The sequence below is a fragment of the Dendroctonus ponderosae genome, unplaced genomic scaffold (assembly GCF_020466585.1).
Source record: "Dendroctonus ponderosae isolate FM_Combo_2020 unplaced genomic scaffold, Dpon_F_20191213v2 Dpon_F_20191213_1, whole genome shotgun sequence".
In the NCBI taxonomy this organism is placed as follows: Eukaryota; Metazoa; Arthropoda; class Insecta; order Coleoptera; family Curculionidae; genus Dendroctonus; species Dendroctonus ponderosae.
This window is the reverse complement of record NW_026017110.1, coordinates 52,808,694-52,835,329: the sequence shown is the minus strand read 5'-3', so window position 1 is coordinate 52,835,329 and position 26,636 is coordinate 52,808,694. Positions and strand designations below refer to the sequence as shown.

The 26,636-nt window shown below is 32.9% G+C and overlaps 4 protein-coding genes across 23 annotated transcripts in view; 3 read left to right on the top strand and 1 right to left on the bottom strand.

The window, feature by feature from the left end:
* The first annotated feature begins 11,120 nt into the window (after window positions 1-11,120).
* LOC109533877 (transmembrane protein 205) lies at window positions 11,121-13,001 on the top strand. The gene is made up of 3 exons (XM_019899385.1): window positions 11,121-11,503; window positions 12,052-12,397; window positions 12,505-13,001. The coding sequence occupies exons 1-3, from the start codon at window positions 11,256-11,258 to the stop codon at window positions 12,796-12,798; spliced, it is 888 nt and encodes a 295-aa protein (XP_019754944.1). The 5' UTR covers window positions 11,121-11,255; the 3' UTR covers window positions 12,799-13,001.
* A 4,898-nt stretch (window positions 13,002-17,899) lies between these two features.
* Window positions 17,900-21,894, top strand: LOC109533834. Of its 19 annotated transcripts, none has more exons than XR_002171563.2 (6): window positions 18,268-18,525; window positions 20,417-20,523; window positions 20,753-20,789; window positions 20,867-20,975; window positions 21,086-21,187; window positions 21,246-21,622. XR_002171563.2 is itself a non-coding variant. In XM_019899311.2 (6 exons), exons 2-6 carry the CDS (start codon window positions 20,495-20,497, stop codon window positions 21,489-21,491), a joined length of 537 nt encoding a protein of 178 aa, XP_019754870.1. In that variant the 5' UTR covers window positions 18,268-18,525; window positions 20,417-20,494; the 3' UTR covers window positions 21,492-21,894. The 19 variants fall into 19 exon arrangements, 14 of the variants coding, with proteins under 14 accessions (XP_048517445.1, XP_048517444.1, XP_019754872.1 ...); XM_019899311.2 differs by having other exon boundaries at window positions 20,853-20,975; window positions 21,246-21,894; XM_048661488.1 differs by lacking the exons at window positions 18,268-18,525; window positions 20,417-20,523 and adding an exon at window positions 17,900-17,993 and having other exon boundaries at window positions 20,853-20,975; window positions 21,246-21,894.
* On the bottom strand, window positions 21,884-24,624 carry LOC109533836 (UPF0235 protein C15orf40 homolog). Of its 2 annotated transcripts, none has more exons than XM_019899315.2 (5): window positions 24,176-24,624; window positions 23,917-24,004; window positions 23,726-23,853; window positions 22,382-22,496; window positions 21,884-22,133 (listed from the first exon to the last, which is right to left on the bottom strand). In XM_019899315.2, the coding sequence occupies exons 1-4, from the start codon at window positions 24,302-24,304 to the stop codon at window positions 22,395-22,397; spliced, it is 447 nt and encodes a 148-aa protein (XP_019754874.1). In that variant the 5' UTR covers window positions 24,305-24,624; the 3' UTR covers window positions 21,884-22,133; window positions 22,382-22,394. The 2 variants fall into 2 exon arrangements, with proteins under 2 accessions (XP_019754874.1, XP_019754873.1); XM_019899314.2 differs by having other exon boundaries at window positions 21,884-22,109.
* A 209-nt stretch (window positions 24,625-24,833) lies between these two features.
* Window positions 24,834-26,636, top strand: part of LOC109533833 (coiled-coil domain-containing protein 124) — a 4,552-nt gene continuing 2,749 nt past the window's right edge. Inside the window, exon 1 of the mRNA XM_019899300.2 lies at window positions 24,834-25,173. Within this exon, the coding sequence (XP_019754859.1) occupies window positions 25,015-25,173 (159 nt within the window). The 5' untranslated portion in view covers window positions 24,834-25,014. The remainder of the gene's footprint in view (window positions 25,174-26,636) is intronic.

The following is a 26,636-nucleotide window of genomic DNA, read 5'->3' as shown; positions in this document are numbered from 1 at the left end:
TCAAACCATTGCCATTCTGGAAGTACATAATGAATAAGAGGCTGTGCGTCGTCTTGTTTTGAAAATATAGTAAACTCGATTTGAACCGGATTTTTCTTGAATATTTTAGTCTTTTTTAGTTTAGTTAGAATTTTTAGTTTAGTTTTCTACTTCATGAATATCGAAAGGCTATGACCATTTAAGTTTTTCGCTATAAGTTATGGTCTATTTCAGAGTATCGCGTAAAATAATGTCATTTTTGTTTATTAACATTGCCATTTAAATAAAAAGAACAGTCATCCCTAAAACAAATGTTTTTTTACAAGTCGACGTTCACCAACCATTTTTTGCATCATAAATTCATTCACACGATTGAAATCTCCTGTCTTGGCCATCGCCAGAAAGCTCTTGAAGGATTTGGGTTGGTGCGGGCAGTTTAGCTTATGAAGAAGTTTGATTTCCCTACTTCCTATCCTTCATACATTTCGTTTTCCAATCATTAATTTTCATTCATGGCAACCGATTCAGCAGCTCGACCTGGCTGATTATTTTATTTCGGACGGTACGTTTCAGTATTTGTTTGCGCGGTTAACAATTATGTTTAATTATAAACCGAATTGAAAAAAATGTTTTGGGCGGAATTAAATCAATATAAAATTGCCTCAATAATGCACTAATACTAATTAAAAAATACTGGATTTTATTTTTTGATAATTCCAAAATACGTTACCGTATATGCTAATAAATTCACATATTAATTAATCTACGTGCTTCCAAATAACAACTAAAAACATTTTTACAAGACATGGGCGTTTACATCAACGTTTTTATATATGTATATGTAAATGGGTTAAAATTCGTTGGAACATTCTTAAAAAAGCCACCAGTGAACTGGCTCAGCCTCAAGCTAAAACTGGCGTGTAAAAAGGCATTAAACTTAATGTATCGATGTCGGAATAAATTCTAAAATATTTTGGGAGGTACCGCTGAAAAACAAAGATAAATCGATGTAATTGGCACAATGCAGAAGAGTAAATTGTGTGATAAATCATGGATAATTTATAAATTCGGGCTATAGGTAGAGTGCAATGAACTACATTGGCGTTCTAAATACATATGTACGTACATCTGAAATAGATTTATTTGCTCAACCAGTAAGTTAGATAACAGAGTCCGAGACTAACGCATTTGCTGACACCCTACTAAATTTAATTGCAAAAACAGATGCCGGCAAACCTGTTTGAAATTCTTTGCTTCATCTTCCTTGGCATAAAAGCACATTCCATTCATAGGAGTTTCCTAATTTGCTCCTGTCTAGATGAAGCCGACAGGCCAATAAATTAAATTATATTGCCCTATAATTTCTCTGTACACTTCGATAATTCTTCCAAGAATATTTGGGAACCTTTTCTAATCCGAAATTTCCCAGTTAATGCCGTACCCAATATGACCCAAATCCTTCCTGAAACCTTATACTAAACATGTTTAATACATCATTTCGTAACAATCAATTTTCGAAATTGGATTTAACGCAGATCGGTTGCTGGATTAGGGAAAACACAAACTAATTATTTACAACCTTTCAAATTAAAAGAAATTTTGCCCAATAGAAAAATCGAAAACCTCACCACAAAATACAATGAAACAATTCAAATTAACCGTAAAGTTCCATGACCTTAATTACAATCTTGGCATTTTACCCATAAAATTCAGTTCAGAAAAGCTGCTACATATTTGAATTTTGGTTATTTCATTCAATAAGATATAATAAATTATAGACAAAATAATATTTTTTTTGAATATAGAATTTCTATGTTACGTTAAATAGAACAACCAAAGTTAGTTTGGGTTAGGTTAGGGCAAAGGTCATAATCTTATGCTAATAATGTAGGCGTTTCATCCGGTGGATTTATTAGTACACAGGTGCGAATTTGTTTAATTTACTAAAAAAATAAGGCGTAGTAGCGGAATAATAACACAAAAATAAAATTGCCAATTTTTTTACTAGGTACCTAGCGAGTTTTCGAAAGAAATGCTTTTAAATGTCAGTTTTCATTATTAATAATTAACAAATGCGATAAACGAATTACCGGCAAGCTTGTGCATGCAATAATTTATATCGAATTACAATGTTACAGCATCAGGTATATTATTGTCCTAAAAATACCTGTTCACTTGATCAGATGTTTGATATTTTAAAAAATTACAAGTTTGCCAGTATCGACTGTTGCTGGCCGAAAACACTTATACTGCCAATAAAATTGTCGTCATCCCGTTTCCAAAATAAAACGGATTTTTTTTTCAAATTTTGGTGGGTCGATATTTCAGGTTGATTGTTAGTCATCAACGTTAAAAAGCCAACAATATATTACCGAAAAAATATAATTTGATACAAATCTTTCCATGTCAAGGATCAATTAGCTCAGTCTACTCGTGATCTGATGATTTAATAAATTAATTAAAATGTACTCCAACATCTGATATATTCATGTTCTCTTCTCCATACGGTTGCTATGCATTTAATACAAATAGTACGATTACGTGACGAAAAAATTGATACCAGTAAATTTATGGTGTTATTACAAAACAACATATCAATTGAAAGAAAGCACATGCATGAAGAATGAATATTTAATTCATAGATGGTGACATTTCAAAATAGTACCTACAAATTAACAAAAATCCTCTGCTTGGCACAATTTGGTACCTTTTACAGTACGCCATGGCGGCGAAAAACATACTTTCCGGGAAAATGTGGAAACATTGTTTATGATAGGTTTTCAAGAATTTGACACGGGCTGTAACATTCATATTACGCACGTGGACATTATACTAGAAACTTACATCATGTTGTCTACCAAGAATTATGTTTGAAAGCAGCCACTTAGCTCAAATTACTTTCAAATAAAGTAGACAAGAAAGAACTTCCTTGAACGTATTCCAACTTAATTAAGTATATCTGGGGGGTGTGATACCTTATACCCAAATGATGATAGACGAAAAAAAAGCATCCCAAAATTGTTGAGATTTCAAAAATCTTTGATTGTTTTCCAAAGCAGTTCCAAAAATCCTTTGAATTTGTTAGTTAATTTCTTTAGAGCAATTTAGAGACTATAGAGAGTTTTAGAACTCTTGATAGTCTAAATTTAACAGCAACTTACTTCTTACCGACAGGCCCCCTTTATGGTTTTAGCAATGGCTTAATTTCTACTTTTATTTAAATTAATTTTACTTCAACTTATCGATTGTATCAAACCATAATACATTTGAATAGTGTAGAGTAAATAATAAATTGTAATTGCAAAAAACCTTTCATGTTTATTTGTTTTCCGAAGCAGTTAAGTGGCTGGTTAATTAATGCTCAATTGAAACCATTTTTTCGTTTTCATTTGATTTACTATTACTTCCCATAGCTTTCGACTTTTTTAGTAAATTTGCCTCAAACTCTTTAGAGTCTAAATTTAACAGCAACTTACATCTGACATACAGGCTCATTTCATGGTTTCTAGCAATAACATAACTTCTACTTTTTTTAGAGTAGGTAATGTAGAGTAAATAGTTAATGAAACTATTAATACTTGAAATAGTTGGGGATATCTTAAATAGTTTGATGAGTAATGTTAATCAAAACAGTAAACTAGAAAAACAAAGCTTAGTGATCGCATGAATAAAGCTGTTGTGAGTGCAAATCTGTGAAGATAAAGTTAAATGCATCAGCAAGTTGCATACGTGCAAAATTCAAACTAAAGTATTTAGTTCAATGAAATAAATATCATCTTGTAAATACGACCATCCGCTTAATATCATTTGGCACTGTCGTCACTCTTTATTGGTGGAACGACCATTTGGCAAATAGGGGCCTAGTTTGCAATTCTTGTTAACAAATTATTTTTAATTCGCAACAAACAGTTTGGTTTAAATCCCATTTGATAACAGATGGACACACAGCTGCGATTCAGATGAGAAAAATCACATTATCAGCATTTAATGTAGGAGTAGGTATTTGTTTTGTGCATTTATTTAAGTTATCTCAAATTGCATTGAATTGAGTTTTCTTTTGACCTATTTTAGGTGTTGATTCTAAACCAAACGTCATATACCTACATCGAATAAAATGTATTATTATCTGATTTGAAAGTAAAATATGGCAATTTTATTGTATGAAAGTAACATAGGTATTTATTTACAAAAGACCCACCACGTCCACTTCAAGTACGACTGAAAATATTAATTTTAAAAATTATTCATATCGAAGTTTATGAATCGAAGACAATGAGGTATTTGAAACCAACCGGTCTCATATGTGTGCAATAGTAATTTTTTTAGGAATAGTCTTTTTCATAGAGTTCTGAGTTAGGTAATTGATTTTCACAGGACAAGCGAGGAGTGTTTACAATGATTTTAACTACATATATTCTCATCTACTTCCTAGTCACTAATCACATCAATTCATTGTTGGCTTGAAAATTATTCATCGAAACAAAGTCGGTAAATGGAAAAGTACACATTTTAAAATACGGAATTGTAAAATTCATTGTATCGATTCTAAACCGGATATAATTTTTTTCGACACATTTTACATCGACTTCTGCGAATTAATACGCGATACCGCGTATCACTTTTTTGCAATTGATAAGTGCAAAATGTAAGGTCAATATAACAGATTTATGACAAAAAGGATATAATAACTGACACTGTAATTGAATTATTATTGAAACGCCATAAGTAAGGAGTAAAAGCGTTATTTGATGGAATAGTTAGTAGAACGTATGCCTAGTCACTACGTCAACTCAGATCTCAAACGAGAAAAACATAATCCATCATAAAATTGGTTTTGCAATGTTGTGAAATTTGCGGTTTTGTTAATCCATTAAAGCCTGTCCTATCATACTGACGATTGCCCTTACACGTGCCCCAAATCTCTCTGTGTCTTCTTCATCATTATTAAAAAATCACGTGCCAAGATAAGATTTTGAGACGTAACTGAATCAGTCAATACTTGTGTGTAGGTAAATCTCAATTGAATGATTAGGTTTATTTTGGCTTCCTATAAAACATTAATTAAACAAATAAAAATTGCGATTATAACACCGATCAAAATCGGAAAAGTTGGTCGAGTTTTGTTATCAATTCGAAACTGTTGTAGTGCTAATAAAATAAGAAGCGAAATTGACAATATTAAAAAAAATTTCTAAAATGTAAATGGCGCCTCCAGAGCCTATGTATAAAAGACAATAAACTGAGTTTAGAAAAGAACTTTAAGGCAAAGAATTTGACTCCAAAACTGATACAATAGAACTATCAAAGTCTTTTTCAAATGAATGATGTTTAACACGTATGCCATAGAGTGTGAATCAACAAGAAAAATTCTTCAAGATAAATTGCAGAGTCGGAATTAATATCGCCCGACATTGAACTTGTTAATGTACACGTGCCTAGTAAGTTTCATATCTATATTACTCTCTAAATGATTTTGGAATATAGTAGGCGGAAGGAAATACTCTTAGTTGAGGATATGTTAATTTCGCACGTATTTAAACAGTAATGTTTTTGAGTGTATGATATCAACGCGATCAAGACTAAATATTTAAAAAATCAACTTTGATTTAAAGTATGGACTTCTAGAAGTGCGTTGGAAATTCTGTGTGATGCGATAATGATTCATGTGTGCAAATATTGGCAATTTTTTTCTAGAATTATCAGATCGGTTAAATTATATAAGTCGATAACCAATCGCATCTCAATGAGGCTAGGAAATTTTGCACATTAACTGAGGCTCATTAAATAAAAATGTCATCCCATTTGCAACATGCTAAAAGCACAAGCAGCACTCCAATAAATAAATTAGTTTCATGTTAAGAATTCACTTTATAGATTATTATAGCATTAAGTGTCTCCCTTTGCATTAAGTTGTTAAGAGATCTAATTCGAACATTTCCGCTCTAAAATCTGTTTTTATAAAAAAAATGTGAATTTTATATAACTTTCTTACTGCATCATTTAATTTTGTACTATTAAAAATCATATGTTAATAATTATCGATAGAAAAGCACCAACATAATTTATTATACATATACATATTGATAACACTTCGTAAATACATTACAGTTACTCGTTATGAAAACATTGTGAATTATGAATATAGGAAATTATACACCGGTAATAAATAATCCTTACATTATTATCATAGCAATAACCACACAACATTTCAATATGATCTTATAATTCACTCAATGATCTTTATAATGGACTACTTTCATAAATTAAGTTAATCTTCTAGTCTGGCACATATTAGTGCATTGTTCTGCAGATAGTAGAACATTCATAGTTATCAATAAATGACAAACAAAGAATTTTCATAATGCTAAAAATGTGCAACGAAATAGGTCTTAAACACTGTCTAAATTTAAGAGTGTGTTAATTAGCAACTTTATAAAATATATACATTTTTAAGCTCAAAAAATCTTCACGAAGAGCCTGCAAAACGCACACACTTTTCTATTGTAAAGCATTTTACAATTGTGTTGTCGCGAAGGAGATAAAATTAGTTGAGTCAAAAGTAATCGTAATTTATACTAATGTGGAAAAATATTGGTATCTGAAACGTGTACGAGTACGTACTCGTGATTGTAGATGGTCAGGCATTTAGAGAAAATAATATTATATTAACTCATATTTTATGAGATGAGATATTTATTGAATAATGCGAATAAAATTCCCAAAATTACCAATTGTCAACAGATACCTATTATTGTTCTGATAAAGGAAACGTTTGCTGTTCACCACTCACTTTTCAGAAAAAAAGATTAATGCAATTGCCAAATATTCAGATTATAAATTCCAAAATTCTTACTCATGGGTCACCTGCTATGATATTCGGAACAAAATACTTCTGCCGAAAATGGAGCTACGTGACCAAACGTGATTCGACCAATGTTGAGCCATCTTTCACAACAGGCCTCATGTCTAATTAATTTAGAAACTATAATTAGGCCATAGCACGACAACATTATTTAATATTTCCCTTATTTTAAAAATAGCATTGTTAACTACATAATGATACAAATTGGCAATATGTTCCACAGCCATGTTCGAGTTTACTCTGTTAATTTAGGATGTGGGTACTTAAAACAATTGCATTCAAGATATTAAAACCTAAACAATGATGCTGTTGATTTCAACATACCAAGAAAATTTAGTAGATGAAACAGAATATATAACGACTTTTACTTAAATATAAACCTAGTTTAACATATGTCCTGCCTCGTAATACCCCCAGTTTATGACAATTCTCTATTGCTAGCGCTACCTTCTTTTCTGATTGGTATCAATTTCATTAATTACTGTTTTATTAATTTAACATATAATTAACAAGGCTCCATATTTGGACAAGATAATAATGATAAATCAATATTAAGTTGATGGCAGTATAATTGAAAACGATTCAATGCGCCAAGCCTTCGTAGTTTGTGAGTCATATCGCGGTGGTCAATAGATTTAAAAAAAATAAAAGAACCGAATATTGCCCTACGTAATAAACAAATATTGAAACTTAAAGTTCAATGCCGATGTAAATCTTCTTAGTAAGTCTATTCATAAATAAATAAAAATGAACTGATGTGACCTCTCTAACTATTAACACAATTTAAGTACTAATTAATCCATAATTTATGTCACTCTTTGAATGAAAAATCTGTGTGCAAATGTAGAGCATCAATATATAATTTAATATAAATTAATCCACATTTTGGCTTTAGTTTAATTATTTCCAAATGCTATGAATATACATACTTACAACAGAGAAATACTTGCAAAAAAATTAATAATAAGGACAGAAACATCGATTGGGTTGATGGCTTATTTCAGAAGAAAGAAATATTGGTTATCTATCATATTTTGTTAATACCGTTAAATCCATAAGGCGAGTCTGCATTCACCCATCCAAAATGAAAATGTGCAGTTCGATGGCCATTCGACCACCATATACGTAAAACCCAGACGGGTAAAAACCGCCGATAAATGCAGCAGGTCATTAATTCGTTTTTTAATCGGTCCAGTTATTTCGATGCAAATGCAAAACTAAGAAATGACACTAAAAGACCGAACAAAAACTATGAAAATATTGAACATTTTATAAACAACGTTAGTAGTCTATAAAAGCAGCAACTAAGAAATATTTGGGTGGTTTTAAAAGCCCACAAAATTCTAAGGTTGACTGAATTTGCTCATTTAGAATAGTAGTATCTAAATAAAACCAGCCTGGTTTTCTTGTTGCTATTCATAGTAACAAGTGCAAATCACTGCAAATATAAAATAAACAAGAGAAAACGCCCAAGCAATCATGATTTCTAAAATTAAACACTTTTTAACAACCATTTCTAATCAACCAGTATACAGTAGGTTATTTCGCAATGTCTGTTTTCGAATTTCATTATTAAATCAAACAGCGTTAGAAATTGCAGAAGCGCTTTAGGCGACTACTAAATAATAAATTTCTTTTTATACTGTGAATTACCATATTTAATGGAAATTATTACATCGTTTGCGAAAATAGTAAAATAACTTTTTTGAGGTGAAATGCACAATTCAATTTGAATCAGTTAAATTGTAAATTGATGAAAATTGGAGTAAGTCTATGTGGATGTACATTTTACTTTCAATGGAATCAATTCAGCCCCTTGGAGTCTCATTTAGTTATAATTGCAAAAAATTGCAAAATTAATATTTAGAAACATATATTTTTTAAAAGCATTTTAAAGCTAATAGTTGCCTCCACATATATTTTTTCGTGCGCGAGAGAGCAGATCCTAAAAAAAATTAATAATAACTTTAAGGTTTAATCTGTTAATTAGGCGTCAATATTATAAATTAATGAGTGGATTTGTTACGTATAATCACGGATATTTGTCTTTGCGCTATTACATTGGCGTACGTGCAAAATGTAATTATTTGAGACTTGGGAAGTTTCTGATTAGTTTATATCCGTCTGATCGACAAAAAAGCCCGGTTTTGCAAATATGACGTATTTTATTTTACAACTATTTGCTAAAGGTCAATTTGATTCCACAGTTACATTGGCGTATTGATTTTTTCGTAATAGTTAATTGATACTTCAAATGGAACCACTGCTATAACTGCAGTTTTATCGGAATGTCTAAATGTGTAGGTGTTTGACGAGGATTTATTTTTAAAAATATATGATTAATGAAGGATATTTTAAATGCCAATTTAGTCTTGCTCAAGGATCGTTAGATATCCAACGAAACATGCTGAATTATTTGAATTAAATCAAGTTCTAATCAAATAACTTTCATAAAGCCTCTGTTTTTATAAAAATAATTTAAAACTATTAAATCTCGTTGAAAACTGTGAGCAACTGTATTTTTATATTTTTTCCTTCTTCTGCTGGCTAATAGGTTTTTTGATGACCACTGATGGATTTCGGTAAACACGAATATGTTATTCAGTATGATTTTCTCAAATAAATTCATGGAAGGACATACATTTCCTAAGACGGAAATTGGACAATGACTGCGGTCATTACATGACGCAAACTTACATGATTTTGAATTCCATGTTTTGTATTTTGATGTTTTCTTGTTTTGTCTGATTACTTGATTAGAACAAACTTATGCGGTACATACGTAAAATATATTTACGTTCTGCAATTAAAATTTTCCTAAATGTCGACGCATTGGAAAATGTTGGAGGCTTCAATCGTTTATTAATCGAACAGATATACATATCTAAAAATCAGTGACGAATGTTTTATCAAATTGTATGGAGAGCTCCGACATTCGGTATGTTTTGGGTCCCGAAAAATCCATCAACAAATATCAATTTTTTGCATTGTTTTTGACATTATTTGCGTCATAGTATGCAATTACTGTAAAAATTCCATAGACGCATCAGGAAATATTTGCTAAGGTTTTACGCATTTGAACATCTTTGTGTGCGCACTGGCAATTTAGGAAAGTCGTATCCAATATTTATTACTTTGGCCCAATTTCCATATATGGACTAAACCATTTGCTTGTGCAAAATATTGCGATAATAGAATTGACGGAATATTAACAGTTTTGCATGAGTCAGATTGTAAAAAATAATTCCATGTTGCAAAAGCTATAAAAAATGGGTCTGGCAATTTGGAGAAAATCCAAAAACAACTCATGATTTTCATTCACTTTTCAAAACATCGTGACGCTAATAAAGTGTCATCATTCGCAAGACCCCGTGCATTTCGTAGTGTTAAAAAAAATTCGCGTAAAATTATACTACCTTTTCAATCGGCATTTGAGTAGAGATGAGCTATCGAATTCCTGCATCGAAATGTGCACTTTTAACTCGAAACGTTTGCTTCCATTCTCGCTAAATTATTTTTTATGCAAGTAAATGTTATGCTGGCACCTACCAACTATTTTTTTGTCTTAAACTAATAATTATTTATATTAATAGATCTTGATTGACGAAAACTTGAGTAGTGTTTCATCGGTTTAAGGAATTATGCTTCTTTCACTTATATTTGCTAAGCATAAGAACGGATTTATAAAAATAACTGTATAAAGACTAAATAATTAATTCAACCTTAACATGAGTATTAAAGCTTAATCACTTTTCCGAAAGTAAAACGGAATATCAATTGATTGGTAATAAGGAAAGTGAGCTAATTCTTGCTTCCAAGCCATTGAAGGCGAGATACCAGAAGAGCGAGTTAAGTAAAGCTAAAATGGGATGTGAGAATACATAATACTGCCGTAAAAATATATACGGTTTCCGTAAAAAAATGTGCAAATTATGAATGCAATGCTTGTCAGAAAATAGTTCTCATTCCTTTATTTATCGAATCATCAAAAATTAAATTATGCACGTCTACATCTTTTGGGGACATGTACTTTTTAAATGAAAATTATGAAAATCTGCGTATTAATACGCAAAATTATATCTTGTTAAAAACGGATAAAACGCATTATGGTTTAGCAAAACTCATTAAAATATTTACACACATGGGCGCATTGCTGCAGTGTGTGCAAGTTATTTAATTTAAAATAACTTACTGTTTCTGAGGCACTTAAGGAGTCTGTATCGATGCACACTCTCCTGCCTATTGGCAAAAGAGTAGGGGAAATTTCGAATATAAAACAGATAAAACTAAAATCGAACACGAGTTTGAGTTGTTACGTATCTGTGTACAGGTACAATAAAAGCTTTTTGTCGTGCGCAAATTTGACTTAAGTGATCGATTGCGACTTTTCAATATTACCAGACAATTTCAAAAAATGTGTGTTGGAAGAGTTCCTAATAGTGAAATTGAGGTTGAAAAGTATCCAACGATGTTGAAAGTAGATAATTCAATTCAAGTGCCAGCTGTAATTGAAAAGGTATTTCCTGAAAAAAATGGAAATACTTTAAAAGAAGATGCGGTGTTATCTCAGGATGCGTTAGCTGTGATGACTATTTGGACCAAAGAAGCGCTTTTTACTTTAAGTGATTACGTTAAGTCTCTTAGTGATACCACGGCATATAGGTAAAATATTGCTTCTAACATTAACTCACAAATTTACAAAAAAATATTCTTTAACCCACAACGAATCGTAAATGTTTCGACATACTAATTTAGTTTGCAAAAATAAGACATTGCCTGTACCAAAAACAAAGTGGTTGTTACACAAACCAAAAAACAATTAATATGCATAAGCAATAAAGGGGTCTTTAATTGACGTCAATATTAATTTATACAGCTATAAATAATAACTATAAATATGTTACTGGTGGCAACGAATGATTTTCAAGAAATGTTTCAAGTCTAATAAAATATGCAATGCAATAATTTATGTATATAAATGTTCTCATAAGAAGTAGATCGTTTTAGGAGAAAGTGCAAAATAACATAATTTTTCAATTGTACTGCTTTTATAATAATAATTGAGCTTTGGATTAACAAAACATTAGCACTTTAATCCTGATGATCAATGGGACTAATAGACTATAAACTTAAAGAATTTGATTTTCCAAGTCAGAGATAACGAACAACATGATAAACTGCACGTTTCACATTACCCTTTTTTGTTTCAGAATTTTATGCCATACCACCCAGCCAGCCCATTTAGTCACGTCTCTGGCAGTGCTTTACGTAGCATTTCTTTGCCTATCTAATAAATCAACAGTTGCAACTTTGTCGCCGCTATGGACCCTAGTATATTTAGGCTCCTTCAGTGCGCACTTTGGAGCCCAAATTTGGATGACTTTTGTGTCCGGATTGGCTCTTTATTTCTCCTTGCCTCGACATACCTTTGGAAGTGTGCAGAAAGTACTTTTTCCAAAGTATTTCTTGCTGAATGCTCTCCTCAGTCTCATAACTTTGGCCGTCTTCTTAAGAGTCAAGAAAAATGAACTTAACACTATGGAAATTGGAGTTCAGGTAAATATATTCGCCTATATCCACGTACCGTTTTTAGTTTGAACATATTATTTATAATTAGAGAGTTATTGGAATCTTTCCTATTTTAACGTTTTTTTTTGTTACAGGCGTTTGCAATGACCCTTTGCTTTCTCACTGAATTGGTGATTTTCCTCTACTTGACTCCGCCGCTACTTGCCCTAATGTCTACCAAAATTGCGATCGAAAAAGAAGCCGGAATCGGTTTAGAAGTAGGAAAACTTGAACCTGGAAAACTTCTAAAGTGCCCGCACTATGTAAAAATTCACCAGGCTTTTAGAAAAGTTCATATGTCAATTGCAATGGGAAATGTTTTTACAATGGCGTGTACGACATTACATCTATATTATTTATCATGTAAACTATGTGCTCTAAGCTTGTAAATATTATTTATTTATTTATTTACTTTTAAGTAGGCAGATCCGAAATATTAGTGGCTAAGAAAATATTTATTTCCTAGTTAAGTTAGGGCATAATTTTAGATTCAAAATCAGTATTATGTACGTTTTTGTACACACTATTTATGTTCCTTTCTTTCTCAAAAGACAAATTAATTAAGTGTTTTCTAATAAAAAAAAAACGGTTATTTCGTGTTTTTATCTCTCACCTTAGTTACTAAATCAAATAGAATTATGCCGATGATCTATTCTCATAAAATGTACCTAACAAGCTCTTTTAAGTACATACAGCCAAATAAAATTGGTGCAATTGAGATTAACCAATTTCCAGTTCGAGAAAGTGTTCATCTATCGCAACCAGTGAATCATTATTTGATTACGGGGCAGTTAAAAATTATTCTTTAATCGCCTCTCATTCACCTTAATTTACAAGAATGGTGTGTGCAATCAATATTTTGCTTAAGATTATTATTATTCAGATACGCGAATTTTCATTCACCAAACCTTCAAAACCATAATTCGCCAAATAATGCAACGCAGCAAATTTTTTCGATTCGCCTCAAGGGAAGAAACTAGTCGAGAAAGTGTCCCCTATGCAAAAGGTCTACAGATATAGAGATAGAGCCATGGAGTAAACACATAACCAGATGACCATTTTAGACATCAAAAAAATCGAAAATTCCGTAACATTTTCTCACTAATAACAAGCCAAACGGCAAAATGTTCTAGATGATGTTTTATGCCCTCGATTGTTTAGAAATTGAAATTCAGAAGCCGGAAGATCCAGTCAAACAAGCTTTATTTAGCAATTCAAACAAACAAGCTTTATTATTTTATATTTCATCTGTGATTGAATTTATGTCATAAAAACCCTTAGTTTGCTCACATGCAATATGCAAATGTACATGCTGCTTATCTGTGCTTGTTATGGCCATATAAATAGCGTAGGAACTCTACCCTTTGACGTCACAGCCAGTAAAACCGCGTTCTGGCTTAGAGTCATTTTTAAAGCGAAGATGGTAACTTTTGATCCCTTTTTTTGATACTAACTTTTTTTTGAAATTTGCAATAGGCATTCTTCTAAACAGCCTGCACGCTAATGTTTGAGGAAGTTTGAAGAACCCTTCCACAATTTGTTAAAATAAGATTTATTTATAGTCTCAGAAAAAAGTTAGGGCTTTTTTGTACTTCTACCCCCCCAAATGTCAATGCCCCCAAGTCTATGATGAAATTCTGACAGTTTAAATTTCAGATCTAGATTCAGCATATCAAAATTACTAAAGTTTCTAAAATTTACGTTTTGCAGTTCAACCGTTTGGAAATAATTTGCAAAAAGCCCTACTACTAGGCTCCTCTCCAAGAAGGCGTATCTCCGTTAGGGAGCATTTTTCGATACATGTTCGTTTTAAAAATTAATATAATTTTTGAGAGCAGATTTCCCTGTTTCACTTTGGCCACCTAATTTCGGGACACTCTGTATAACTAAAAAAACATTTATGTATGTTTTATGGACTTCGAATCAGAGTTCGATCGAGTCGAACACACAAAATTCTTGCAATATCTAAAGTCATGCAATGTAGACAATTATGATATGCGTCTTTTGATAAACCTGTATTACAACCAGACGGGTGCAGTCAGGCTGAAGGACAACGTCATTGACGATATAGCAATAAGACGCGGTGTAAAACAGGGGTGTGTTTTGACGCCGATATTATTCAACCTCTACTCCGAAAACATATTTTACGAGGCCTTATATGGTAGGACGGAGAGAGCAAAGATAGGAGGCGAAGTTGTAAACAACATCAGGTACGCAGATGACACCGCCGTCATTGCAGAATCTATGGATGACTTGCAGATGCTGCTAAATAGTGTACGAGGCTGGACGATGAGGATGGGGAACTAACATAAACATGAAAAAAACGAAGTGGATGGCAATGGGTAAAATAAACATAGAACCAATCCCGATCACAATCAATGAACACAACATCGAGCAGGTAAGAGAGAAATGGTACGCAGGGCGTTTGGTAAATGCAAAATCACTTTTACCACCAGAAACCTTTCAGTACAAACGCGGCTAACAATTCGCGGTTACATATGAAGCATTTTTCTGTACGGATGTGAGACATGGACGCTTAAGATCGACATCATAAATAAAATAGAAGTCTTTGAAATGTGGTGTTATCGGAGAATCTTGGACTACACACACCAGCAATGAGGAAGTTCTCGAACAGCTAGACAAAGGCCGGGAACTCCTAAATACTATAAAAACAAGAAAGGTCAGCTGCTTTGGACATATAATGTGAGGTATCACATTCCCCGTCTGATTATCCAGGGAAAGATTGAGGGCAGAAGATGGATAGGCCGCAAAAAGCTATCACGGCTGCGAAACATAAGAACTTGGACTGGCTTTGGAGTGGAGCAGCTGTTCCGAGCAGAAGAGGATAGAGGAATGTTACGCCAAATTGTCATGAGGATAGCTCACGCCTGAAGACAGGGACAGCACCGAGTGAGACTGGGAACTTTAACGCCCTGTAGATCCATTATTATTGCGTTTTTTCAAAGGTGTTGTTGTTGCAAAAGAACTTGTCACACTCATTTTTGCTCTAGAGTTGCCTCGTCAAGTGTTGGTGGCACCCTTTCCGGACAGCCTGTATATGCAGTTTGTCTATAATTATATTTCGTTGATAGATAAAGCCTTCTCTTTTTTGTTGCAATATTTTTCTCTTGCCTTTACAGAGTAATTGGAAGAATCCACTATTGGATGATAATGGAACTGTTGAAGTTGCCAAAGAGTAGTAAATAAAAAGGTGCAGAAAATGAACGATGCCCCGAGATTCAGTGAATTTAAAGAAATGAGAGACGTTAAGTGGACGGGAATCTGAAACAACTGTAATGATCAAAATATCCGAAACGGCTTCAAAGAAGTATGATTAAATTGCAAACAGTCCTTTTCACTGATTTTTGATAACAAGAAAAGCGCATTTCGGGCAAAAATAAATTAAATGCGACCAAGCTGACAACATTGGTCTTGAATTTAATTGGTTGCTGAAGAACTTCCTAAGGCGTTTTGCTGAAAAATTGTTGATTTTTCTCATAAAAGAATATCACTCTTACATAGAACAACATGAATTAATGAATAAATATTTCGCTATTTAGCATCAATATTGTTAAGATTTGTTTGATAGTGTTGTGGTAAAAATTTAGCTTGATCATTTTTGTGTATTTGTTTGGAACTTGGAAAGGAGCGTCTGAAGGGTGCTGTGTATTACATTCTAGACTGCTAAAACCGCAAGAAACAGTAAAATTTTGGAAAATTCGCAAAAACAATTCTAGGTAAGCCTTAGTTTTTAGTCAAATTTTTAATCGGCTTGGGCATCGTTTTTTAAGCCGCTTTTAAAATGTGCAGGCACATGTTACGTAAGTATACGATTTATTGGTTCTAAATGTTATAAAATTTAAAGTATTTTCGTAAACTGACCAGCAACTCCTTGATTGTCCATTGAAAGTAATTTTCAAATACATTTCCGGAAATTCCTAATAACGTTTCAATAATAAAATAAAAACGCATATCAATTACCAGTAAGTATATAGCCACTTTAAAAATTCTAGATTCATATCGGAAACATTCATGCCAATAAGAAGAGTAGGGATTTAGATGAGTTAAAAAAAAGAAGTTTCATAAAACACTGTAATTATTATTTGCTATTATTCAGGGTCCAACAGGTGTATTGGTGCAGCAAGAAAACATGTTCTCATAGATTGACACTGATATACCACCCACTGTAATTGGTACATGTATGCTACTATTTTATGGTAATTGTTGCAATTTCGTAACTGTATCATTGTATTGGGCAATTCTCCTGATATGAGTGAAAATGCTCCTGTAGAAAATAGACAAGTTTTTGACACAGATGGGATAAAAGAAAGCAGTTATTTAAAATGCATTTTCGCTCAGCCTAGTTTAAAAAAGTTTGTTTCGCAACGGATTTTTTTCTAATATCAAGGAAACCAAATTCCGAAATCAACATTCAAAAACACTCGATAACGATGTGGTTAAAAGCTTGGATTGGACCGTATTTTCATTGAACTTGATTGATTTCTAGTCAATTTTTGAAATATCGGAAAATACTGTCTGGTTCCACTTACACGTTCAATCACTGCTAAGATTTTCGAAACAGTTTTTGAATAAGCTAAATTATAAAAAGCATGTAGGGTAAAAATATTACAAATATGAAAAAAAAATAAACCGGGGTTATAATAATAAATATTCCTTTAAAGGGTGGGTGCTTTTGGAGAACCTTCGATTTAAAACTGCTATGCAACAGAAAGGAATTTCTTAATATTGAAGTTAAATGTATTAAAACCAGAGCATTTAAACAGTCATAAAAAATTTACATATATTTTGCATAAAAGTAATTGTTCAGTTAAAATCGATGCGAGCGTTTCAAGTATTTTAAACAGATACGATTATATTATTCTTTGACTGTATAACCACCATCAACAATCAATGCGTATGCAGGCATATTACAAGCTAATTAATGACAATATAAGTAAATAACATGACCAATGAAGAAAATATTCAGAACATGCGTGTAAGAGCATTCCTGAACATTACTTTAACTATTTTGCATTTATATGGTAACATAATATAATTTTAATTGCCCGTACCTTGCTCATGAGCAAGGTTTTGGCAGGTAAAAGTGAAGGGATTTCTCTTTGTATTGGGTATAGTAATACAGTTTATAAAATTGTAGATGCAGTCACATAAAATAAAATAGGTCAAGTTTGTCGGATCCTTGAACAAGGTACTGGTTTCGGTTGAAATTAATAGTAAAAATATGACAATTTTTTTTATAAAACTGTATTTTTTCATGGATGGTATAATATCTTTAAATATCGATCTAGCAGTGATATAATGTCTTATAGAAATGTATAAATGCCAAGGCACATAGCTGCTACCTGATTCTCTTCAAGCCTCGCCACCGGTTGATATATAAAGCAAGTTGTACATTTTATAAATAAAAGAAGGAATGAGACATAGATTTGCAACTAATTATGGGCATGTTCTAGACAGTAAATTTAAGAAGTACATTAAATGCAAGGAGCCTGGTGGATATATATCTTATTTCTATCAAGGCGATTATTTAACGTTGTGACTCGACACCAATAATGTATACAAGGTAAACGATATATTTTTTTCGCACAGTATAGCGCCAATTGTTATTTTGTGTGAAGTTGCTGTGGTGAATTTAGTGAACCGTGAAACGCGCTGGTTAGTTTGAAAGAGAATTTGCGTCCGATCCAATTCAACCAATTAAATTCCGAATGCAAATTGACCTGCGTCAAGGTAGACCATTTGTAATTAAAAAGTATGTAAAAAGTTCAATTTTTGGTGGTGACTGTCTAGTGAAATGCTTTTCCAAACTAATACTCTTCAGTTGAGTTAAGGTGCGCTGAACACATTTTACTTTGGAATAATCGAATTCATTGTGCGAAAGTTCACTCAAGTGCTTATTGAAATTACCAAAATTGTCAGCGGAAATGATTCTGATTATTATTCTTACTTTGCCTACACTTGTTAGTTTCCTACACTAAAGGTGGGAGTGTCTTTGATTGCAATCAGTTATAATATTACTTACCGTGGTCCATGAATATATATTTTTAGTATGTAATGTAATATCCCAATTACTGGTAACTTAATACCAAGCTCAGGTATGTACGCTTACTATTAAAATTATGGCTGTTGCTTATTAAAATTGTATAATTCTGGTGAAAGCCAATAGTGTTACATTTCTCTATATGCTAGGCATGTTCTTAATATTACATTTTGAAATTAAAAAACATTTGTTTATTTTAAAAATAAAGCAATTAATTTTCATTAAAAAGATTCTTATTCGGTATTGCGGAGTTTTTCATTCATCTAAATTATTATTTTAATTTGTAATTTAATTCGTGCCATTCATTAGCGGCAGTAAAATTACTCTACATTCTTAAATATACTATATATTATGTCATCTTGAATAGCTACAAATAATGCTTAGTTTATGGGTGAACAATGATTAAGATTAATAGTGTACTTTACGAACACGTCAAATTTGGTCATATTAATTGTACATACTTGAATGCCAGAATTTATTAGAAAATTGGCAAGGAGAAGCGAAAATTGCAACAAATATTCAGGTTGTTATTTTACTTTGAAAAGATTTAAGTATATTCAAATCTACTGGGTTTTTCATTAGTTTAAAATAATATTACTTCATCCAGAAGCAATTGGATAAAAATACAATGAGATGGTGAATTTTTCATGTTTATAGGCCGTGCCAAATTAGACTTTCTTCCTGAAGTTTTGGAAGCACAAACACACCTTCAGAGCAGGTGGTTTGCTCGAAAACTACCTCCGTACAATGTAAGGAAGACATTCTAATTCACGACGGCCTAAAATCACGAAAAACACACCAATTTCAAGGAATGGCCGCGAAATCCATCAACTAAACTCTCTTTTAATAAAAATAATATATTTCGTAAGAAAAATTACTCTTTAACTTTAAATAGGTTTTACGCAATTTTTAATACCATTTCCTAATGATAACTTTACAAACATTGTGCATTTCATAATATTAAATGTACTTACCTACTCGGACTCTTGAATCCATATAAACAATTAATATTCTTCTTTTTTGTTTTGCTGAGTTTTTATTAATGTTGAAAATATCACAATTTTTGACATTACCATTTGATATTCAAATTCACAGGATTAGAGAATCAATTCGAATCATCCCAAATATCTCAAACAAAACAAGAATATACTTTCAAATATTATGCAATTCTGAATGGCATCAAATAATGATGGCTTTATGGATAAACAAAGTGTAAAATTATTAGGGTACTTATACACATAATGGAAATTTCATAATTTTATGTATTCTTTTTTATTTATTTGAAAAATGAAATCGATATTTAGGTTGTAATTTTTTTTTTTGCTGAATTTTACATTAAACTTGCTAATTCGTGTAGGTTTTAAAACGCGGCTGAATTAGGCTGTCTAGTTCATACAATTACAAAAGCCATTAAACAAAAAGAGGATATTTCTTAACCAACTTTACACTTTTAAATACATATTATGTGATTTCTAATAGCATCAAATAATGATGGATTTATGGATGAACGAGGTTCTAAGATTAATAGTTTACTTATATACACAACGTAAATTTCATAATTTCAAATGTACTTGGACTGTTGAATCTATTTTAATACTTTCTGAGAGAGTCAAACGTTGGATATTAGAAGCAAAACAATAAAATAATTACCCTGAAGATATGTGTTTATTATCAGATCTTTAAATATGTCCGTAAATTTTCCAAGGTTGAAAAAGGAAATCGTTGGCTCTACATACAATATATCAGTAAGGTTTTCTTTAAGCTGTTTGCAATTGCTACAAAACTTTGGTATATGAAAAAAATGAACATGTATGTATCTTTTGCTGAAAGGTGAAGGTCATACAGAACTCATGCTTTATTTAATTCACTTGTCGGCAATCAGCGGGTACTTTTAATTGATTAGTCTTTTCCTTCCACGATAAGTTATATTGACCTTTTACTTCCAGTTTTGCGGAAGATCGTGATCAGTGAAGATAAATTATTGTGCACTTGTTTGTAAAGTTTCGCAACTCCTGGTAAACATTATGGTAATTTTGCATGATATTAGTTATAGGTAGGTATTTTTTTTAATATGCAACTGAGCTCATAAATAACAACAAAGTGTTTAAATTAAAAAGACATATTTGACCAAATCTACTTACCACTATGTTGCGCTATTTAATAAAATATGTATAACATGTTTAAAACATGTGGAACGATTCATATATTTTTTAATTTGTGAAATATTTAGAATTTTAAATCAGTCATTCATCTTGTCGCTAAAATTGAGCACATTGTTTCAGAACCATGATTAGACTGATAATCCTAGCAGTATTATTCGTAAGTTGTAAAGCTGATCCCAGATCTCCGAGGATTTATAATGTACTCATAACTTCTAACAAGAATTTGTCACCTAGTCACGCCCAACCTGTTTATGAACCTGTGCTCAGAACGACTTCAATAGGATATGCATTTCCATCTTGGCTCTACCCGAACCCATTTGTACCATCTTATAGTAGCAGCTACGTAAGTAGTGATAACAACGCGAATTGTTGACTTGTTTATCATGAAGAAATCCCGGTGTGGGTTAACAAAACCGGCAAATAACACATATTTTTACTGTATACATATTTTAGATCAATCCCGAATATTCTGGGTATAGAAAACTTGATGCTCCACTAATCGAAGATAAAAATGTCGCATCTCAAAATGGCCCCTATCCAGTGCCCTTGTCTGCAGTAAGTACTTTCATAAAGTAACAAATAATCATGCATGAAACACGTTTTGTTTAAAAAGGATTCGGAGCTCAAAAAGTCAAACGATGGGGAAAACCAGGGACAAAATGCTGATCACCCACTAAACTATAGTGAATACCTTCAAAATGGAGGGGTGAAAGGTTCTGCCGTTCCGGACAGCTATTCTGCATTGGGACAGACGGAAAATGATCCAAAGAAAGTCATCGCTAATCTTAAAAGAAACCCTGAAATTCCGGATGTTCCTCCTCCACCTTTACCGGTCAGGGTTCCTCCAGCGAAGCAATAAACGTCCCCAAAGGCAACATTATCAAATTGAGGATTAGTAGAGATTTGGTAATGCACATCTATGTTCAGTTTATTTCTTATAAGCACGCAGAGTTTTTAATTAAAAACGAAATTATATTCCCAATGAATTTAGGCGTTGTTTTATTGATTCACATAAGAATTGTTCACGTGTTCAATTTAGCGGTTCTTTCATCACCAATTAAGCGCTTATATCGCAAATTATATTGATGAACTTCAGAGTTCAGTTATTCTATATTTAAAAGTTACTATTATTCTATATTTAAAAGTAAATTGGTACCTTTGGGGATATAGAATAGCATAGTTGGGAAAAGGTAATGAATCTACTTTGGAGGAAAAACGCTGTTTAGTTAATGAAAGCAATAAAACAATATGTCATCTATAAATTACGCTTTTCATTAACACATACCAGTATCATTTATCACATAAATTAAAGTTTTTTCACGTTAATTGTATTTTTATATAATTTTCTTAAGAAATTGAAATTCCCAATCAGAGATGATAAAATAAACAGTCGGCAATTAAGAGAATGTCAAAAAATCTACAGATATCTGAAGGGGCTGCCAAGAAAGGGCTGCTGAAGATTGAATAGCAGTTGAGACTGAAAATGTCAACAATTACCGTACTGGAAAGGAGCAAGATTATTTAGTGCAAATATCAGTCATAACTGATCATTGATAGCTTAAGATTGGCAGTATTGTAAGAATATTTTATGCAGTTACCAACGCGATTATCTTGTGGGTTTGTCACTGTATAACTTAGAAAAATAAAAAATGTATCGCTTAATCTTTTATGAGTCGCACAACCTCTCATTATCATTACTTAGCGTGCTTCAGTCAGTCCACAATGCATATTAATAACTATAATTATTACCTGTCAATAGGAGTCACTTTGTTTCCGCGGGCAAGTTTTCATTGATTTTCTTAGTTACTTCATCCAGCGTGATGTTTGCTGATATCTTCAACACTTTGTTTCTCGATTTATGGCCCTGAAAAGTTTGATATATTAGGTCGGCAGAAGGTGGAAACTATTACCTATGCAGGTGGATAGACCAATGTTATTTAATTCTATTGCATTATAACCATTCATTTGATAATAACAGCTGGTACACAACTAGCTTCCACTTAACTTGAAACAATTAGTAAATGTAAACAAGCATAGTTTGGAAAGTACCAGTATTCTTGGTCTTCTAAAAATAAAACGGAAAATGTTCAATTTACGGGGTCCAAGGCTTATATCACTGTTTTGATTCTTTAATCACATTTTATATTTGTACATTCCCAACTGTGTACAGGGTTTTCACTGATGACTTGCTAATATTTAAGGGTGTAACTCTACATGAAAAATTAATACAAATTTGATGATAATACATTTAAATTTTAGGCGAAATAGATAAATTAAAAATAATTTCGGAAACGCGTTTGATATTTCAGTGATACTTAGCATGTAGTATTAAGACAAACAGATAAAATTAAAAAACAAAAATGGGTTTCATTTAACTGAATATTATTGTCCATTCAGTTAATTAGTCGTTCATTAGTAATTCACAATTAGTGATAATTTAAAAAAAAAATGGAAAAATTAAAAGCACTACTGATTGGGTTCTGAGTCTAATCGACAACAGCAACTAACAATATGCAATAACTAAAGATTGGAACTATTATCAATAGGAAAACTTAATGAAAATGTGGGGGACACCCTTCACTTAGGTACGAATGTTTCCGTCCGCTTTCTTGTATTACGTACTCCTTAGGATATTCTCAGAGAATTTTGTATTATATAACATGATGTTATTATTTTTTACTCGATTTCCTTCATTCCTAATTCATTTGCCAGATTCTCTGAAAACCCATATTTTGGTTTCAGATAAATTTTCGACAACACATATTACTATTAATCATTCGCCATTAAGAACGGTAAAACTATTTAAGCACTATTGGCTATTTTCAAACGAAGGTGTCATTATAACAATTTCAAAACATATCTTATGAGGAACACATGAAACACAAGAGAAGGAGCTTCTAGTTTCTAGATTGGCAGCCGATTTTAGATTATTATATTGCATTCTAGACTTAGCCAAGTTAAAGTGAAACTTCACCATCCTGTCCATCATAATACATTATAATACATTAGCCTTTGTAAAATAATTTAATAAGACTGCAATAAGCGGGTCGTAATATTGCTGTTGTCTGTAAGTAGATATTTATCTATATTTACTCTTTCAAGAGACACATTGCTGCTTTTGAGCCCCAAAAGTGATGCCATATATTTAACTAATTCAACATTGGCAGATCCTTCAACTGGCGGAGCATTGATTTGGATGTTAACGCCTTGATCATCAACATCTGGAAATTGTAAAAATGTTGAGACTAAGCTGTGAATTTGGTCAATTTAAGTAGTTATAATACTTGTAATAGCATTTTGTTTTGCTCCTGGCTTCGCATGCACTTCAATAAGGATGTTGTTATCTGCATCAGTTTTGATAGGGCCTTGTACCTATGACGGTAGAATTGTATTAGTTTCCGATGTTAAAATATACATATTAGCTCAGTAAGTACCAAGTTGATTTGGTTTTAATTTCCGAAATGTCCGATATATCAAAATAATTAAATTGAAGAACATGTAAGCATAATGCACGCATAACTGTGTTTAGGGGAAAATGCTCACAGGTTTAATGGTTGGGGCATCCTTGGTTGAAGAAGTCGATCCCTTGCTGACTTTGTTTTTGGATTTCTTCGGCATATTGTGAAATGTATTGCTAATAAATTTTATACGTATCAATGTATTTCTCAGCATCTAGTACATCTAAGTCTGTCTTGTATTGCTTATGGTCTCATTGGGACCTTATTTTAAATACTCGTAATATAACACGTAACTGATGTGAACATATCCGATATAGTTGCCAAATTCAGTTAATTCAACGGATTTCAATCATCTCTAGCGGATGGCCGATCAACAGTTAACATTAGCTTTTTAATTTGAGAGTATTGCCGTGTATCAACGCATGAATATTGAAAATAACAACATAAACACTGAAAAGATTTCAAAGTTGACGGGTGGTTGACGGGTTTTTAAAGGTTAGACAAGCATGCTATGGGGTTAAGTGCACGACGTGTACAGTGATGTCACGATGGCGAACTTGTGGCCGGCAAAACTTTACCAATACAATATTTTCTCTGAACTAGTTCTCAATTTTGATAAAAGTGCGTCAGTGTTTAACATACATCTCAATAAACCTGTTCTAAATCATAAATTAATAGTTAATCTAATTTAATGATGATAATCCTTTGCATTACTTTGCATAGTTTCTATAGTTATAATTTGGTTCTTTACGATGATGCCAATTCTGCCGCTCTTAGAGGTTGGCTCTGTACTTCTGAACTATAAATTATAACCTTACCACAGACTACATACTATTACCTTACTTCCTACACTCTAGAAACCTTCCCATCAAAACAAAAAGGTCAACATTTAGTTTTCCTATTAACATTATTAAATTTTAAAGAATGCCAAAAAAGTTTCCCACCGAAAACTCGAAAGCTGTAGCAGCGAGAGAACGCAAGAAAATCGCACAGGAGCAGGAAACTTCCAAGCGACAAAAAGAGTTGGAGGATGCCAAATGGAAGGACGACGACAAGCAAATCCTTAAAAAACAGCAAAGGAAGGTTTGTAATTGAATGAATGAATCAACTTTTTATTGCTGCTATCACTATCCTCAACTACTTAATGGTATCTCAATTATCTAGCGGGACAATTCCATATCAAAACCACGATGTCAAAAGGCTCAGACGGTAGACTATTTTCTCGCACCTGACTACTCGGCGACATTTCTGAGCCCTCTGGCATGCATTTTACATGAGTCTGAAATGCTGTTTAATCCAAAAAATATGTAAAATGCCAAACCAGTCCGCATATTCCAAAAGGGGCATGAGAGTAACAATAGTGTGATAGGAACGACGGAAATTATTAGATATTTTTTCCTAAAATTTGTTTACGCCATTTGATAAAAAAACGTATGCTCGTGTTTTTATCACTGGATAGAAGATGAAATAACTTATTTATCCAATGATGCATAGGCCTCCCCCATTTTTGTCCACTGTCCTCTAACTTGAGCGTTCCGCATCCAGTTTGCGGTAATTATTTTCATATGGTCCGCCCATCGCGTGGAAGCTCTTCTACTGTTTCTCTTGGCCTCCACTCGATTAACTTTTTTGTTCATCGTCCATCTGTCAGGAATTTAGCTTAGCCATCTGGTATACAACATCCGTGACTCCTATCGCTCGTTCACATTTCTGACGTGGTCACGAAGCGAAACGCCGAGCATCAGTCTTTCCATCTTGCGTTATGCTGTTCGAGCTTCTTAGCAGATTTGACTGTCAAAGTTCAAGTTTGGGCGCCGTAGGCCATAACCGGTAGAATGCACTGATTAAATACTTTTCGTTTTAGACAAATTGGGACAATTGAGACACTTTCAAATACCGCTCCAATTCCGCCATACGCAGTCCAAGCGTGCATAATTCTTCTCTTTAATTTGCATGTTTGGTTGGCTCTCGTGATTTGTATTTTATGGCCAAGCTATGTGTAGTTATCCACCAGCTTCAACTAACAGTCACCAATTATAATGTACCGTGGATGGCCGAGTATCAAACTCTTTCTTCAGCTTTCAACTTATCGGAAGAACTTGAACAGATCGCCAGTATCGGCCAGTTTTCCTTTGCGCTGTTCGCAAACCATTTGCAAACGGGCCCATGCAGACACCACTTCTTGTTCTCTATTTGTGATCTCGTTAACTTTGTCACCCGCATAGCTGGCTCGAAGCTTGTCCGATTCATCTTGGATCGGTTGCACTTGGTTCTGAAGCGTCTGTAGATCTTGCATGAAGTTCTGATATTTGCGCTGCAGCGAAGAAACAGAACCAGCATCTCGGCCCAATTCATGAGAAGAGGCCACCACTCGATCAGCTATCCACTGCTCCAAGTCGCCAACGACTCTGTTGAGCAGGAAGAGCTGGAAGGCCTCATCCAGCTTAGCGCGTCGTTCTTGCGCCAAATCGTTCAGTCCGGCATATAGCTTGTCCAGTTGCGACTGTTTAACCGCGACCTGCTCGGCCAAAGGATGTCCTTCATCC

Bases quoted from the DNA above. Each gene is read 5' to 3' on its own strand.
- LOC109533877 (XM_019899385.1), top strand. From the start codon at position 11,256: ATGTGTGTTGGAAGAGTTCCTAATAGTGAAATTGAGGTTGAAAAGTAT. The intron at 11,504-12,051 runs GTAAAATATTGC...TTTTTGTTTCAG, and splicing joins AGTGATACCACGGCATATAG to AATTTTATGCCATACCACCC. The intron at 12,398-12,504 runs GTAAATATATTC...TTTTTGTTACAG, and splicing joins CTATGGAAATTGGAGTTCAG to GCGTTTGCAATGACCCTTTG.
- LOC109533834 (XM_019899301.2), top strand. From the start codon at position 18,139: ATGCAAATTGACCTGCGTCAAGGTAGACCATTTGTAATTAAAAA. The intron at 18,183-20,752 runs GTATGTAAAAAG...ACATTGTTTCAG, and splicing joins AGACCATTTGTAATTAAAAA to AACCATGATTAGACTGATAA. The intron at 21,188-21,245 runs GTAAGTACTTTC...TTGTTTAAAAAG, and splicing joins ATCCAGTGCCCTTGTCTGCA to GATTCGGAGCTCAAAAAGTC.
- LOC109533836 (XM_019899315.2), bottom strand. From the start codon at position 24,304: ATGCTGAGAAATACATTGATACGTATAAAATTTATTAGCAATACATTT. The intron at 24,005-24,175 runs GTGAGCATTTTC...CTACCGTCATAG, and splicing joins ATGCCCCAACCATTAAACCT to GTACAAGGCCCTATCAAAAC. The intron at 23,854-23,916 runs GTATTATAACTA...TACAATTTCCAG, and splicing joins AAAACAAAATGCTATTACAA to ATGTTGATGATCAAGGCGTT.